The sequence below is a fragment of the Diplodia corticola genome (genome assembly GCF_001883845.1).
Source record: "Diplodia corticola strain CBS 112549 chromosome Unknown scaffold33, whole genome shotgun sequence".
Classification (NCBI taxonomy): domain Eukaryota; kingdom Fungi; phylum Ascomycota; class Dothideomycetes; order Botryosphaeriales; family Botryosphaeriaceae; genus Diplodia; species Diplodia corticola.
Genome location: NW_017971512.1, coordinates 347599 through 362996, shown reverse-complemented (window position 1 = coordinate 362996; position 15398 = coordinate 347599). Strand labels below are relative to the sequence as shown.

General features: G+C 55.7%; 5 protein-coding genes across 5 annotated transcripts; all 5 read right to left on the bottom strand.

Annotated features, from left to right (window-relative positions):
• Positions 1–1182: 1182 nt before the first annotated feature.
• Positions 1183–2899, bottom strand: BKCO1_33000101 (mfs allantoate transporter; the record flags this gene model as incomplete). Its single annotated transcript, XM_020274498.1, has 4 exons — positions 1183–1548; positions 1594–1793; positions 1844–2585; positions 2645–2899. 4 exons carry the CDS (start codon positions 2897–2899, stop codon positions 1183–1185), a joined length of 1563 nt encoding a protein of 520 aa, XP_020129362.1.
• Positions 2900–4239: 1340 nt separating this feature from the next.
• On the bottom strand, positions 4240–5013 carry BKCO1_33000100 (haloacid dehalogenase; the record flags this gene model as incomplete). The annotated part of the gene is made up of 1 exon (XM_020274497.1): positions 4240–5013. The coding sequence occupies one exon, from the start codon at positions 5011–5013 to the stop codon at positions 4240–4242; it is 774 nt and encodes a 257-aa protein (XP_020129363.1).
• A 2137-nt stretch (positions 5014–7150) lies between these two features.
• BKCO1_3300099 (mfs monocarboxylate transporter) lies at positions 7151–9745 on the bottom strand (the record flags this gene model as incomplete). The annotated part of the gene is made up of 2 exons (XM_020274602.1): positions 7151–8267; positions 8874–9745. The coding sequence occupies 2 exons, from the start codon at positions 9743–9745 to the stop codon at positions 7151–7153; spliced, it is 1989 nt and encodes a 662-aa protein (XP_020129371.1).
• Positions 9746–10410: 665 nt separating this feature from the next.
• BKCO1_3300098 (diaminopimelate decarboxylase) lies at positions 10411–11359 on the bottom strand (the record flags this gene model as incomplete). The annotated part of the gene is made up of 3 exons (XM_020274601.1): positions 10411–10559; positions 10611–10988; positions 11044–11359. 3 exons carry the CDS (start codon positions 11357–11359, stop codon positions 10411–10413), a joined length of 843 nt encoding a protein of 280 aa, XP_020129370.1.
• A 1673-nt stretch (positions 11360–13032) lies between these two features.
• BKCO1_3300097 (mfs multidrug transporter) lies at positions 13033–14862 on the bottom strand (the record flags this gene model as incomplete). The annotated part of the gene is made up of 3 exons (XM_020274600.1): positions 13033–14142; positions 14209–14595; positions 14653–14862. The coding sequence occupies 3 exons, from the start codon at positions 14860–14862 to the stop codon at positions 13033–13035; spliced, it is 1707 nt and encodes a 568-aa protein (XP_020129367.1).
• Positions 14863–15398: the final 536 nt, after the last annotated feature.

Here is a 15398-nt window from a genome sequence, read left to right as displayed (position 1 = left end):
CGGGCTCGCAGCGGTGAAAGCCGAGGTTTCCGCTTGGTAAGCTGTTTCAGAGGGACCTCTTGCCGAATAGCGATGTCGATGCCGCGGATGCGTTAATGAGTGGAGATGGTAGTGGTAACGGATAGTGAAAGGGAACGGCAGGGTAGCGACCGGAACGCCTGACATCTGGAACGCCACTTACGTCAGTAGTGTGTAGAAGCACATTCTTATCCCCATCACTATTGTTAACAGTTGAAACAATCCCGTCTCAATTAAGATGAGAGTGTCGAGCCTGTTTTTCCTGTTCGGACAGATGTCTGGTCGGATTGTCTCGTCTTGTCCTGCCAGGTGTTACCTCTGAATCCCAAAATTACTGCATCGCTGGTCACCTGGTTCCCATCGAATCAAGTGAGCAGCGTTCGCCTGCTCGTGAATGGAAGCCTTGCACTCGTCTACATAAAGCGAACCAGTCTGGTGAAAATCACTGCGACTCTACCAATCCTCCCGAAACCTCATAAAACATGTTGCCATTCCTCCTTGCTTCACATATTCCAGTCACCCCTTGCCTTATCCTTTTCGTCTCACCCTGACGACTGGTTATGCGGGACACACGGTTGCGATGGGGGATACGACTACGCAGGATCGGACGGGCGCCGTTGATGCTGCTGGTGATGTGCAGGAGGAGTGGAGGATGACTAGGGCCGAGGCGTTGAGGGTGGGTACGGGGAGGACGGGGAGGACGGGGGTAGATGGGAGCGGCAAGACAGAAGAGGATAGGCGTGGGACGACGGGGATGAAGACGACAGCTACTGGTGATGGCTGCGGCGGCGGCGGTGGTGGTGGAAGGAAAGGAAGCACTGCAGCCACTGCGGTGGGGTCATTGGCTGTAGATGGTGGTAATATAGATAGCTCGGTAAGGTTGTCGCCGTCCACGGCTTGGGTGGGGCGTGGGTGGGGGCATGCGCCGGTGTGGGAATTATTTGGTGCTATGATACTTGGGCGGCAGTCGACGTTATGAGGCACAATCTGTGGGGCTGCGGTGTTATGGTTCGTTGCTGTGGATGCTCGGTGTAGGGCGTCTGGGCCACAGTTTGCTGATACAACTACCCTGAACTGCCGTAGATGGAGAACAAAAGGGGAATATAACTCGTGCCACAACGAAGTCTACCCCGGACAGAAGTACCAGCAGTTACTAAGATGAGACTAATAAACATACCGAAAGTTTAGGTTCTCCTTATCCGTCAGATCCGCAAATGCTGTACTGCCCAGCTCCTCCTCGGAATCACCAGGCCTCTGCAGCCCGTCACGTCTCCGGTTTTCCCTTCGCAACAGGACCCAGAGGAGCCCAACGACGACAACCTCCAGCAAGTGGGACACAATCATACTCCAGATACCGAGTGCGTAAGTCGGTGCTTGACTCGTCTTGTAAAAGAATGGCCCCGCAATATTCCCGACGCAATAACCGGTGAAAAGGCAGGCGTTGGTCACCACCTTCTTTGTGTGACCTGCAATGTTGCCGGTTGTGAGAGACAACAGCATGACGAACGAGGCATTGTACGAACCACTCAGCTGGCATCACGTCAGAGGGCGAAACTTGGTTTGGAAATCACTTACGTAGTAGCATATCAGACGTCCCACCCTATGCTGGGTTGAGATAAACCGCATGCCCACTGCTGCAACAATGTTCGGTGTAAGGAAGAGCAGGAGCATGAGACACCGTTTGTTCCCCGGCATTTTGTTGTTGATGAACACACACAGTAGGATCATCAGAGAGATGAAAACGCCGTAAGGGATTTGAAGAAGGCTCGTTCCGACTGCGAAGTTGAGTTATTGTTACTCTCTGTTGTTCGCTGAGGAAACTCACGTGTCGTGTATCCAAACCCCTTCACGATCAGCGTCCCAAAGTTTGTGATACCACCATTGACCAAGGCCTGAAGCAATGCAATTATGAAGAGCAGAAGTACCTTCAGATCGGTAACTGCTTCCACCAGCTGATACATCTTGAACTGCTTGCTCTCGATCCCAGTTTGGTTTTCCCGCAGCCGAGCAACAGCCAGCTTCCTCTCCCTCATGGTCAAAAGCGGAGCTGACACTGGAGAATCTGGCAGAAGAAAGAACATCACAATGCCCCAGGCGGAGCACAGTGAGCCGACAATTATGAACTCGTACTTCCAGCTCGGAAGCGCACCACGGATCGTTCCGATGCCGTAACCAAGGAGACCCCCACCCGCGATCCCCAAGCCAAGGGAGGTGTACCACAGCCCTATCCGAATCGGTTGTTCTCGGCGGGTGTACCACATGACGGTGATGATCATGAAGGCGGGGTCTGCGCAGGCTTCTGCTGCGCCGCTAAGCGCTCGAAGTGCAGCTAGAGACGAGAAGTCGGTCGCTGCCGCTTGAGCCATGAGAAGCAGCCCCCAAAGGATGATGTTGATGGCCAGATATTTTCCAATCGGGTACCGCTGCATCAGAAGGTTTGTTGGCAGTGCCCAAGCCATGAATCCGAAGTAGAAGATGGACGAAAGCCAGCTGTACTCCACGTCGTCAAGGTGGATGTCCTCACTCACGCCGAAGATGGCGGCATAGGATAGGGTGGTTTTGTCGAGCTGGTGGCCTGTCAGCTGATGTATTCTGATGCAACAAACAAATCAACGGATGGGCTTACGTAGAAGAAGACGTAGCAAACGGATAGATAGGGTAAGATCATCCAGTCAATCTTTCTGATGAGCTTCCCCTCTTCAGCAGCATCGCAATGCTGGTGGACATCGTCCTGGTCGCTGAACAGGGTGAGAACGGTATCGGCGTTCTTGAGCTTCCTCATGTGAAGACTTTCAGTGCCAACGGCTTCGATGTGAGCCGCAGATGACTTCATTCCATCATCACCAGCGGCGTGAGTAGATATTGAGTTGTGGCTGCTCATGGTGGAGGATCGAGGATGGTATCGAACGGGAGCGGGCCTGTCCGTTCGGTCCCATTTGTAGAGGATGGATTGTGGAAACTGCCAAGTGCTTTTCCGCTGCAGCTGGCTGAAGGCTCATTTTTCCGAGGGCGTGGTCAGCAGCTGTCGGTGTTCCGCGGCAAAGCGTTTCTCCACACGGCTGATTGGCCCGGCCGCAGGCATCGTCCATGGATTGGATGAATTTATCGACGAGACTTGAGTGGTCCAAACGATCGAAAAGCAGTCAACACCATGAACACTACATGAGACTGCAGTCAAGTGCGCAAGACATGATCCTATCTGATTCGTAGCCCTTGAGACACCTCCATTGCATGGATTCTATCTTTGGAAAATGAACGAAGCGGAGGAGCAACGTGCTTGGGATCTCCAAGGATCAGAGTATATGACTACCGAATACACCCCGCACTCTGCAGACCCACACTCCCACTTGGGGCTGCGGGGTATCCGCAGGTGCCTCGGCTATCACACACGTGCGCGGATATAAGCATTAACCACAAGCATTTCCCGAAGAGACAGCCAAGGGAGCCTTCTCGTCCTCGGGTGGAAAGCCTCGTCAAGGGATAGCTCGTGCGGGTGACTACTGGAAAGTGTACGTCCCTTGTCAATATACAAACACTTTTTATACACCGAGGCCACGCTGCAGGAAAAAAGAGTCGTTGCACTGGCACCAAGCCCTGCGTCTCCTGCTTATCCCTCGGAACATGCATTACATGCTCGTGGCAGGCCGCCACGTCCGCCAGCTGAAGAGCCTTGCAACGTATATCCGGTATGACGCAACAGGGCGTGCAGCACCCAATAATAGCCCTATTTCTCTCTTACTGGCTGGTGCCCCTGCTGAAGACGCACCTACCTCCGAGAGTTCAGCAGAACATCCCACTTCAGCTGGAGAGCTGGCCCATCTGGCTTCTACAAGGCTGGTGGACTCAGCCAGCGACGGGCAGGGCAATTTCGTGGGCGGCTCCTCCAATGTCCCCTTTTCCTCCGAACTCCAGACTCCCGATCAGGCTCTAGGACACAGCAACTTCAGCGCCCGAGGTGTCGATAATTACATCAGGGATGCAGCGCTTCCGCTGATGAATTCGTTTCCTCCAGCGGAAAACCAAGGTGGAATTACCGTAGACCTGGATCATAAATAACTGAATCGAACTTTTTCAGGAGCTAGTCAGCTGGCTGTAAGCATGGTCTTTCTTGTTGATAAGCAAGAGGACCCTTGCCAGGTGCTGGGAAAACAGCGATTCGATTTTCCTGGAATCCACGACGCCGCCGCTACCTTCTCCCAAGCGCCACCGGCCGGCCAATACTCATATCCCCTCGCTCTTTCGAACCCTCAAACACGCCACAACAGCCGCAATCGCAGCCAGCGTCCCCTCCGGATCCCTCACCCTCACCGTCTCCAAACCCATCTCTTTTGCCGGATAATCATTCCCCCCCGGAAAAATGGCATCGCCCACGAACACGAACCTTTCCAACGCGATGCCGCTCGCCTCGCTCAACTTGCGCAAGCCGTAGGCCTTGTCGACGCCCTTGCGCGTGACATCGATGGACGTGGCGCCGCCCATATTGATGGACAAGCCGGGCAGGCGTGTCTGCAGATCGGCGCGGATGACGTGGCGCTTCTTAAAGTCCGGGTCCCACACCTCTTTCGCCTTGACGGGGGCGTGCTGGCCGAGGGCGGAGAAGGTGATCTGGCTGCCGCGGTCCTCGATGCGGGGGCCCCACGTCTGCTCGGGCTGGAAGCCGGTGGCGTCGAGCGAGGCTTCGAAGGCGGCGACGATGTCTGCACGCTCTTCGGGGCTGAAGAGCTCGGCATAGACGGGCCGCCAGGCGGACGAGGGCGCGTCGTACGTGTAGAGCTTGGTGCCCGTGGTCGGCAGGAGCCAGAGCTTGGACAGGTCGGCGTGGGGCGGCAGCCGGGAGGCGACTTGCTTTTCGAACTGCGGCCAGTCCCCGCCGGAGATGACGGCGACGTGGGCGACGGAGAGGAGGGAGGCGAGCGCTTCGCCCATGGAGTCTTTGAGCGGCTGCTTGCTTTCGGCGAGCGTGCCGTCGAGGTCGAAGGCGATGAGGGAGACCATTGTTGCTTTTTCGCTCTGGTAGAGGCGAGAAAAGACGCGTATTGGAGACGAATGGGGCGATGAGCTTTGTCGGCGTTGAAGACAAGGCGCCAGAAGATGGAGTCGTGAGTTGTGCAGGGAAGAGACAGACACGTGTGCCTTAAGTACTTAGCGGATGGGTTGGCCAATCAGGTGCCGTAAGTGGTTGTTGCGATTGCGTGCTTATGTTTCGGACTCTAGGGCTAGCGCGCTTCAATCAATAATGCTGGAGTAAGCAAGGGCAAAGGATGACTGACCATGCTCAGCCCCTGGCGGAATCCAAGGAAGCCTGCAAGTGGTTGTGCTTCCTGTCACTGAATGAAATGCTGCGTTTGGGCAGGCGACTGCGTCGCAATCACTGCTGCCCACTGCGTTCGACTCTCAATATGTTTCGCCTCGTTCCCGGTCCCCTCTAAATACTTAGCAAGAACCACCGGTTCGTATCTACCGGTCAGCTCACATGATTACCTGACGGCTGCACACTGCTCGTTGGGTATATTAGTTGAGGTAACGACATCCGATATTGAGCCCATCACAGCAGCAAGCGATCGTGGAGGACATGGGTGAGTTTCTGGAGGGCACAATGGCGAAGAGGCTCAAAATAGGTTAAGCTAAGGAACGAAGTACGTTACGGGAGCGGGCTTCCAACGGAGTATGTATATCACAATAAACGAAGTAGACGAAACACAGTCTCAGGTCACGCATAGCCATCAGTACAACCACCACCTCCATCCCATCCGTCACTCATCCATCCACCCACGACGGTGAATACACACACTCCACCACCTCCTCCCCCTCCCAATCGTCCTCTGCAGTAAACTCCACAGACCCCGTCCTCCCAATCGCCCACCATTCCGTACTCACCCTCCATTCCTCCTCCTCACACGCCCCACAGCTTCGCCGCACCTCCGCCCCACTTCCCCCGGTCATCGTCTCCCGCGACCAGACACTGACCTCATACGACCACGCATCCGTCACCGGCAGCCGTAGATCGGACGTGTAGGGGAGATTGTTGAGTGGAGATCGATGCTTTTGTTACTTTCTTCGGAGTCAAAGGTCGTTGGCTTTGTGACGAGATGTTTCTATAGGGTCCACTGAGATGTCTCTATATTGCTTTTTACGCCCTGCTACTGTGCCTTACTAAGTGCAAGCTGTCTCCAGTTGGTGCCATCAGTTCCTTTCCGGTGTGATGAATACTCTATATAGAGCGGAGAAGACATCCCAGGCCTTTGCCATACGCTTGGTACCACACCTCGTGACAACCACTGCCTGCATTCTGCATCTTGTACTCTGCATCCTTTCTACAATAAAAAAAAGATGTAATCCTTCGCAGTCCGTTCGGCAAAGAACAACACCTGCTTGTAGAGAACATCATTTTATTATTCCCATGTATTCACCAGTCATGCCAAATACGTTTCTTACTGCTCTAAACCGGGTTTGAGCTACTTCTAGATTTGTGTGGTCGTATTGCACATCTATTAGATCATACTATGGTACTGTTTTCCAAGAAACATCAGGCGACCTTGTATGGACGTAGGCACCTTTGGGCAAAAATAGATTTAGGTTTCGAGCTTATTTATATTTTCACGAGACGGCTGGACGCTAAAAGGCTTAGAAGCTCTCTACACTAGCGTAAGGCAGCCAACAAATACGAGAAGAAAGTACGGCAACAACGACAGTGTACGAAATATATGCGGCTCGCTGCAGCCACCAAGCGTATGAGCTGAGAATGGTTCGATTTGCCTACATGAAGTGCCCAAATCTTCGATCCAGCTGGAAATTTGCTTGAAAACAGCTCGTTGACCAGTCAGGTACCATAAAGGTATCTGTCGGACTTGAAAAAAGGTACGACGCCGTACTTTTTTCAGTACTGGCTGAGGGCCTTATATCTGACAGTATCTCAACGCTTGGCCGATCTCCAGGTCCGAGAGACGCAGTGGTCTGGGAGCGCAAGGCAACAGCGGGGTGATGGGGGTCGTATGCACTGCGTCGGGCGGCATGGATCTTAGCGCCGGTTGCCTTCTCATCGATCCCAAAAGCATTTACAGTCATCAAGCATTACAGCTTTCACTCGAAGTTGACTAGTTGGGTAGAGTAAACGGAGAGTTGCTGGATTTCTTTAGCGATGGATGATGTAGTATAAATAAAGAGAAAAGAAAGCCGTGACTATCAAAGACAAACCAGCGAAAAGCTGTAGCCCAAGGTAATTGCCCGTGGCCTTGAGGAGTGCTCCAGAGATAGGCGGGCCGATAAGCGAACCTATTCCCTTCAAGACCGACACCATTCCCAGACGCGTACCGAGAAGACCAAGGTCCGGCGTGATGTGTGTCAAAACTACCGGAGCGAGCGAAACAACTCCCCCCGAAAAGAAGCCGTACAGCACAGAAAAGGCAACATTGCCGGCGGTGTTGGTCACGCTGATCCAATAGAGTATACTGGCGCCACTGAGAGCGGATATCATGATGTAGCACCTGAGGGAACCAATCCAGTCTGCGACGAACGAGGGAACAATTCGGCCCGGGATGGAAGAGGCGTTCAGGATCGAGAGGAGATAGTTGACGAGGTTCTGGTTGCGCATGCCATGCGCCAAAGCATAGCTTTGCAGGTAGAAGATGGGCTCAAAGTATGCGACGTTACTGAAGAAGATTGCAATGGTATAAATGACGAAGGTGCGTTCCTTTAGAGCAGTCGGGTCAATGAAGCGTCGTGGGGAGAAGCTCTTCTTCGGGCCCATCTGACGCGGCCGTATGACAGCAACAGAAAAGGAGCATAGGGCAAAGCAGATGAAGCCCATGATACGGACGGTCCATCCAAAGCCGATGCGCGGCTGGAGATTCTGGAACAGGAGAGGGTATATTGTGGCACCAAGGCTGCTTCCGACGGTGGCCAGGGCCATTGCACGGGCTCGTCGCTTTACAAAATACTTGGGGACGACGGCAATGGATGGTATCTGCAGACAGCATGTACCGAGGCCCATGCAGATGCCCTGAGCAAGAAGGATCTGCCAGTAGGCTTTGCAGATGCTTGTCATCATGAAGCCCAGGGTCACCAGGAAAGTACCAGCGACAAGTAGTGCTTTGCAGTGGCCCGCATCGTAAAGGGGTCCGACGAAGACGCTGACGGACATCAGGCAGAAGACCTGCACTGAGCCAATCCAGGAGATGGCAGACGGCGACGAGTCTTTGAGGTGGTCCTCGTAGTATGTTTGAAAGACGCCAAAGCTGTTGAGCAGTCCCCTGGGCTTCGTCAGTCATGTTTTGCACTTTGCAGGCTACAGTTGACTTGCAGGTGATTGAAGTAGAGGGCGAAAGATGCCGCGACTTGCAGCCAGGCCAGGAGTCCTCCATCTGGCGGGTCGGAAGGGAGCGAAGTAGCCTCCGGATGTGCACTTGTCTCTTTGCTGGACCCATTCAATGCGGATGGCGGATTCATGGTTGGTTGTTCGATCAAGCTTTGCACACAAGCCTCGTAGCCGGGCCCTGTGGCTGTTTGACTGGGGCAGATCCTGAGGGGAGTTTGTAGTGTTCCGGCATCTCTTTCTCAAAGCTGCGACATCGGGCCTCGATCGGCATCGGCAGTGGGTGTCGGCATTCCGGCTTGCAGACCGTTTGTTGCGGCACTGAACGGCTGTTGGTCAATTTTCTTGCATGGTTACCCCGCAGGTTCCAGATTGGAGAGCTGCAGGATCCTTCGGGGATTAATGCTTGCTGGAAACCCCGCGTTCGGGTAAATCTGCCTCTTTAACGGTCTTCATTGTCCACACTTATATACAAAGTCATCACTCCGCCCCCACAGCAACCACCTTCCCCCCACCCACGCCTCCTCCCGACGTCGTCACATACAACACACCCTGATCGCCATCCGCCCTCCCAAACGCCGCCGACGTGGCTCCGGCGACGCCCTCGGCCACCACCTCGGTCGTCCCATTGAGATACACCCTCTCCACCACGCCCCCATTCCCGCTCGACGCCACAAACGCCGCGTCGCCGCCGTCCACGACGGCGAAGTCATCGCCCGCGAGCCCCTGCAAGACGGTCTCGTATTCGCCGACCGCCTCTCCAGTCGCGGGATCGACCTTGACGCGGCAGAAGAGCTGTCGCCCCGTGTTGGTGTAGTAGACGTAGGCGTTGGTGGCGTCGAAGCGGACGCCGTTGACGCCGAGCGCCATGGTGGAAGTGCCGTTGGTGACGGCGGGCGGCGCCATGGAGTCGTGCTGGAGGGCGATGGCGAAGGCGCCGGTGGCGGTGTCGACGCGCCAGATGGCGCCGACGGTGGTGTCGGCGACGAGGACGGTGCCGGCGGTGGCGTTGAGGGTAGTGAGGCCGTTGAGGAAGCTGGCGGCGGGGATGGTCACGACTTTGGACACTTGCGCGTCGCCAGTGGGGGGGAGGGAGAGGGTGTAGATGGTGTTGTGGTTGGCGCTGACGGCGAAGGTGTCGGGGCCGAGTTCGGAGATGCCGTTGAGGCGGGTGGTGTTGGAGAAGGCGTGGACGAGCTTGGGGGTGGTGGTGGTTGCGGCGTCGCCCGGGGTGATTTCCAGGACCTGGGCTTGGTAGAGGAGGGTGACGAGGATGGCGCCGTTGGAGCGCACGGCCAGGTTCTCGACGGATGTGCCGTTGGGGAACTGGTGGAGGGCGGTGAGCGTGTTGGCGGCGGCGGAGCAGAGCTGCGTGGCTGCTGCTCCGACGAGGAGAAGTGCCTTTGGAAACATCATGATGGCCGTGGGGGAGAAAAAGGCAAGTACGAAACGCGTGCACGATTTATACTCCGGTCGCCAGCACGCGCGGCTTCTTCTTAGTATGATTCAGATAACACGGCTACGCATAGACGCACTTCCGAAGCAGGGCGTGCCAAGGCAGGTAGCAGGACTACCTACCTTTACTGGTAAGAAGGAAAGGAGACATGCAAGGGACTATAGACGCCGAATGTTCTCCTTGGCCGGGGTTGTGTCATGCAGGTGTTATATCCGAGCCCCGCGGAAGCTTAACACCGAGCGCATCACGATGAAGCAAACCACGCCTTGCGGTAGTCCCAGCAGGAACGGCCGTCTATCTACTCCTAAGCCTATTCAATTGCCTAGAACAAAGGCCACCGCAAGGCATGAAGGGGAGGCTTCAGCGTTGTCCGACCATGGAACGAAGCTGGAGAGGCATTGTAACAAATATGGTCACGGAAGCATCGACAATCAGGCAGAAGAGAATTACGAAGTAGACCTTGGCCCGTGATCAAATAGATTTAAACATTAGGTAGCCAAGTTTGCTCTCAGGAATCACTGCGACAAATTGCGAACCCGACGATAGCACCCTTTTTTCCCCCACACAGAGCCCGTTTGCGATTGCTTCTGGAAGCATGGCGCGAAAGGCGTGAAAAGTGGTTTCTTTAAGCAGTGGCCTCCGAGACCTGCACGCGGAGACGATCCTCGCACACCAGGCCGCCCGTCTGGATGTAGCACACGCCCCGGATCGGCGCACTGCCAACCACAGTGGTGTTAGTGGCATCGATCTCGACCGTCGAGTTGACAGAAATAGCTAAAACACCAAGTCAGATCATATCAGGTCAGTCATCAGGCATCGACTCACATCTCTCGGGCGCCACGGCCGTCTCGAACTGGACCTCCAACTCGCCGGAGCAGAAGCTGTTCGGCGCGGCTCCGGCGGCGGTGACGGTCTTGGAGCAGCTCGCGGACCCGCCGCCGCTGTAGGCGAAGGTGAAGTCCTCGGTGGCGTAGCCCTCCTGCACGCTGCTCGTGAAGTTGCGATACGTCACGTCCCAGTAGCCGTACTGGCTGTCCGGATCGGACGCGCCCGATTCGTCGAGCAGGTCGACTTCGTTGATACCGATGGAGCCCGAGGCGCTGCAGGTCGAGTCCGAGCAGTCCTGGGTCGGGACCAGGCCGTCGCTGGCGACGATGCTGACGGGGCGGCTGGTGAGGGTGGTGTTGTAGTCGATTTGGATCGCTGCGAGGGAATGCGTCAGCCTTGTTCTAAAGTAAAGCGCATCGAGGGTGCTTACACTGGCTCGCGTTGCCCCAGTACAGAGCGAAGTCGGGCGTGTCGCATTCGGTGAGGAACAGCACGACCTTTGTCTTGGTTCCGAGGGTGATGTTCGGGTTGGGCCCGTCAAAGTTGTACGCCCAATTGCAGGCCGTCTGCAGGCCGAGCTTGGTGTTCTCGACGGTGAAGTTGGCCCAGTTGATGCCGCTGGCGGGTCCGCTCGTCGCCGTGACGTCAAAGGTTCCCACGTCGCCGCTGAAATCCGTCACGTCCGGAACGGTGGCGGCGGCGGCGGCTCCGACGACGGCCAAGGCGAAGGTGGTGGATGAATGCATTTTGGCTTGGAAATTAATAGAAGGTTGGGAGGAAAGGTTGTCGGGACCGTGGTAACGAGTGACGGCGGTGAAGTGCTCAGTCTCCTTGTGGGCGTGGTTCCTTATTTAAGTCTTCGCCTCGGCGGTTGCACTCGTATAATCGATGTCGGACAGCCTTGCTGCCGAGCCGCTAGCAGGCATTTCTCCTGGTCAAGTTTCACGTTATTTTGGCCCGCATATACGAGTCTGTGCGTGCGTCAAACAGGACTAGTAGTCTTCAGGAAGCTGGCGAAACAAACAATGCCAACTCGACACTCACTCGAGAGCTGCTGCTGAAAAGCTTCGGGAGTTATCGAGCGTCCGATCAAGTGTTGGATGCAAATCCGGGGAATGGTCACGCCAAGGTCCGACGCGAGTTTATGGTGGCCGATCACGGTCGGTGGCTTTGCGGCAGTGGCTGGCATGGACATCCCAGAATAGCTCTCCCTCCGGCTCTCGCTCCGCATTCGACCATGCGGGAGTGACGAGCCGATGGCGAACCGCATGAACTCACTAGCTCAACTCGCTTGCCACCTCTGTCGCCTCGGTCGATTATTGCGAACATCTAGACGTGGAAGACGCCCGAGCCGTTCCCCGTTGATGTAGCATTCAACTTAAAGTATGTGGCTTGCTCCAACGTAGGTTTTGGCACAGGCTCCGTGCAAGCAATATCATCCGACATTAATGTTCCATTATGCAGTCGCATAAACGTGCCCTGAAGGCTCTCCTTGACCATTGCTATGGAGTAGGGAACATGTGCTCGCCTGCCATTGGCCCAACGTGCCACCGTTGAACATGAATCTCACCCAATCCGTACCGTCTCAAATGCATTCACAAGTCCGGGAATATTCATGCTTAGTATACGACCAGCACAGGCCCGCGTCGCCAATACGCTACAGAAAGCAATCGCAATCCTACAAGATGATGACACAAGGAGCAGCAACATCGGCGACTACCCAATTATCTGCGTAGTCTGCCTTACTGTTTCGCTTAAGCTGTTCCTGAAGTATTGATGGTACTTGTACACCTTCTTTTGAAGATATGGAGAGACGGAGCGATATCGACCTTTATCCAGAAAGCAGTTCGGAGTGAAAAGTTTTTACATCTATATCATCTATTCACCAGCAGAGAATAATTGGAATACGCAACCTGCAGTCCAACAAACGGACCACTGTGTAGATATTTGAGTAAAAATATTGGGGTTAGTCGAAGTGGCCAGAGTTTGCAAGGAAATTGTTGGACATCACGTATATTCAAAAAATTCGAGGATGATCGTCATCATCAACCCAACTGGGACGTCTTCAGCAACGTGTTATCATAAACAACACCGTTGTTGGATACCCCTTTCTTCGTTCATTTATATAAACACCACGTAGTAGCAGTGTTCAATAGATCATCCACTCAACCAGCTTCTTGCTGCACCCGGCTGTGATCACCGACTGACAGAAAGGTAGGAATATAACCTGTTGTTGTTACATGCAGAAGTCAATGCCATTCAAGTGAGCAGAGCTCGTGCGTCATTACAACCAGCTCGTAATTAAGTATACAGAAAAGGCTCCTAAGCCCAGATAACCCGCAACCATCCATCTATCAACTTTTGGGCCTTCTATACGCTAAATCATCAGAAACACACAGTCTCAGAAACAAGACAGACACTACGCCAGATCATCCAATTCCACCGCCTTCTCCTGCGCCACAAACCCCTGCGTCGTCTCCAAATCTCTGTCCAGCGAATACGCCTTGGTAAAAACAACACTGCACACCAACGCCACGCCAGCCAACGCCGTCATAAAGATCCACAGAGTCCTCAACGACCCGCAATACGCCGTCACCAACTCGTCCCTCAGCGCAATCTGCACCGCATCCGTGCTCTCCCGCATCGCCTTGATCGTCTCCACCAGCGCACTCACATCCTTGCTGATGGAGCCCGCGTGCGCGACGAGATAGGCGTTGCCCGAGTCCTCGAGCTTGTCGCGCATGGCGTTCTGCACGACGGTGCCGCCGACGGCGACGCCCAGCATCTGGCCGTAGTTGCGGAAGAAGGCGCTGAGGGCGGAGGCGATGCCGACCTCGGCGGCGGGGGCGGCGGCCTGGTTGCACAGGCTCTGCGAGGGGTACAGGATGCCGAGGCCGAGGCCGCTGACGAGCGCGAGCGGCACCCAGATCTTGGTCGGGGTGTCGGCCTCGTAGATGATGAGCAGGCCCATGCCGGCGCACACGCACACCCAGCCCGACCACAGCGCCCACCGGTACCGGCCCATGCGCGCGATGAGGAAGCCGACGATGACGGCGGCGGGGGCGACGGTGAAGGTCCAGGGGAAGAGGGCGACGCCGGCGCCGATGGGGGAGAGGTTCTTGGCGCCCTCGAAGTAGAGCGGCATGTAGAAGAGGATGCCCCATTGCACCATGCCGTGGATGACGAAGGAGAGGTAGGTGACGAGCGAGGTGCGCGAGGCGAAGAGCGAGCCGGGCAGGATGGGGTGGCTGGCGACGTAGGACGACCAGAGGAGGAAGAGGACGAGGCCGAGGACACCGACGCAGAGGGGGGTGAGGGTGCGCCAGTGGGTCCACGCGTACATGGTGCCGCCCCAGGTGATGGGAATGAGGACCGACGTCGTGGACGCGACGAAGAGGAAGGAGCCGACCCAGTCGATCTTGCGGAGCTTGTCGCCGAGATTGCCGCCTTTGTGGGCGAGGTTGAGGAAGATGGGGATCATGATGAAGGCGACGGCGCAGAAGGGGATGTTGAGCCAGAAGATCCATCTCTGCGAGCCCGAGCATGCGTATCAGTATCGACCACGAGAAAGGGGAGAGCGTGTGAGTTTGCGTACCCAGGAAGACTTCTCGACCAGCACACCGCCGATGACGGGACCGGCTACGCTGCCGACTGCCCAGGTCATGGCGATGATGCCGACGTATTTGCCGCGCTCCTTGAGCGGAGCCAGGTCAGTGATGATGACGTTGGACAGCGCCTGGATACCACCACCGCCGATGCCTTGAACTGTGCGTCCTATTAAGAGAACAGCAAAGTCCTGTGCGACGGCTGCGATGATGGCGCCCGCAGTGAAGAGGGCGAGGGCAATCAGCAGCATCGGCTTGCGCCCAAACACTTCGGAGAATGAAGCGAAGCTGGGCTGGAAGACGGTTGACGCGAGGAGGAAAGACGTGCCGCTCCAGAAAGCCTCAACACCAGAGCCGTGCAGCTCTTCTGCGATGGTCTGCAAGATTGCCCTTGTCAGCAAGTCGTGTGGAAAAAGGGACTGGGCAGTGCTTACGGGAAGGGCAACCGATAGGGAGGAGGCATCCAGGGCGGAGACGAGGTTCACGACGCAAAGGCAGCTGAAGGCTGCATGGAAGCGCCAACCAGATGCCGATGCTGCAGCTGGTTTCTCATCATCAAGCGAGACGAGGGACTTGGTCGACCTGGCCGAGAGGCGCACCGATCCAAACTCGGCGGGGTATTTGAGATCGGTAGTGACAGACATGGTGGGACTTGGGAGGCCGCGCTTGAAGTCCGTAGAGATGCAAGCCGTGGCAAGAGAAGGCAGTCCATATATACAAAAAGGAAAAAGATGCAAACGTCGACGGAGCGAGTGGTATGTAGTCCAAGCACCCTTCTGCAGACTCGACTCAATCAGGAGACGGATTGAAGCGCAAGCCACAATGACTGCAAATCAACCGTGGTACAGCCAAAGTTGGCGCGTTACAGCTGTACCGAGATTGTGCACAGCCATGGTGGCTGGATAGGATTCAACAAGTTGACAGCCCTGTGGGGCAGCATGCGTGTCCCTGAAGCCATTTTAGCGGCCCGCTAGTGACAAGTACCGGCCATGCCGACAAGGCGGTTTGGAGGCGTTGAGGCTGAGATTCTGGTCGAGATCTCGCCCGTGCATCAGCCAGCCACGAAGCCATGAGGCTGTTCTCGCACGTTTTTTTGCCGCAACGGGGCGCACTCGAATGCATCCACACGGGGGAGGACAACACATCGTTGCTGCAACAATGCTCTGCACTTGTCCATCCC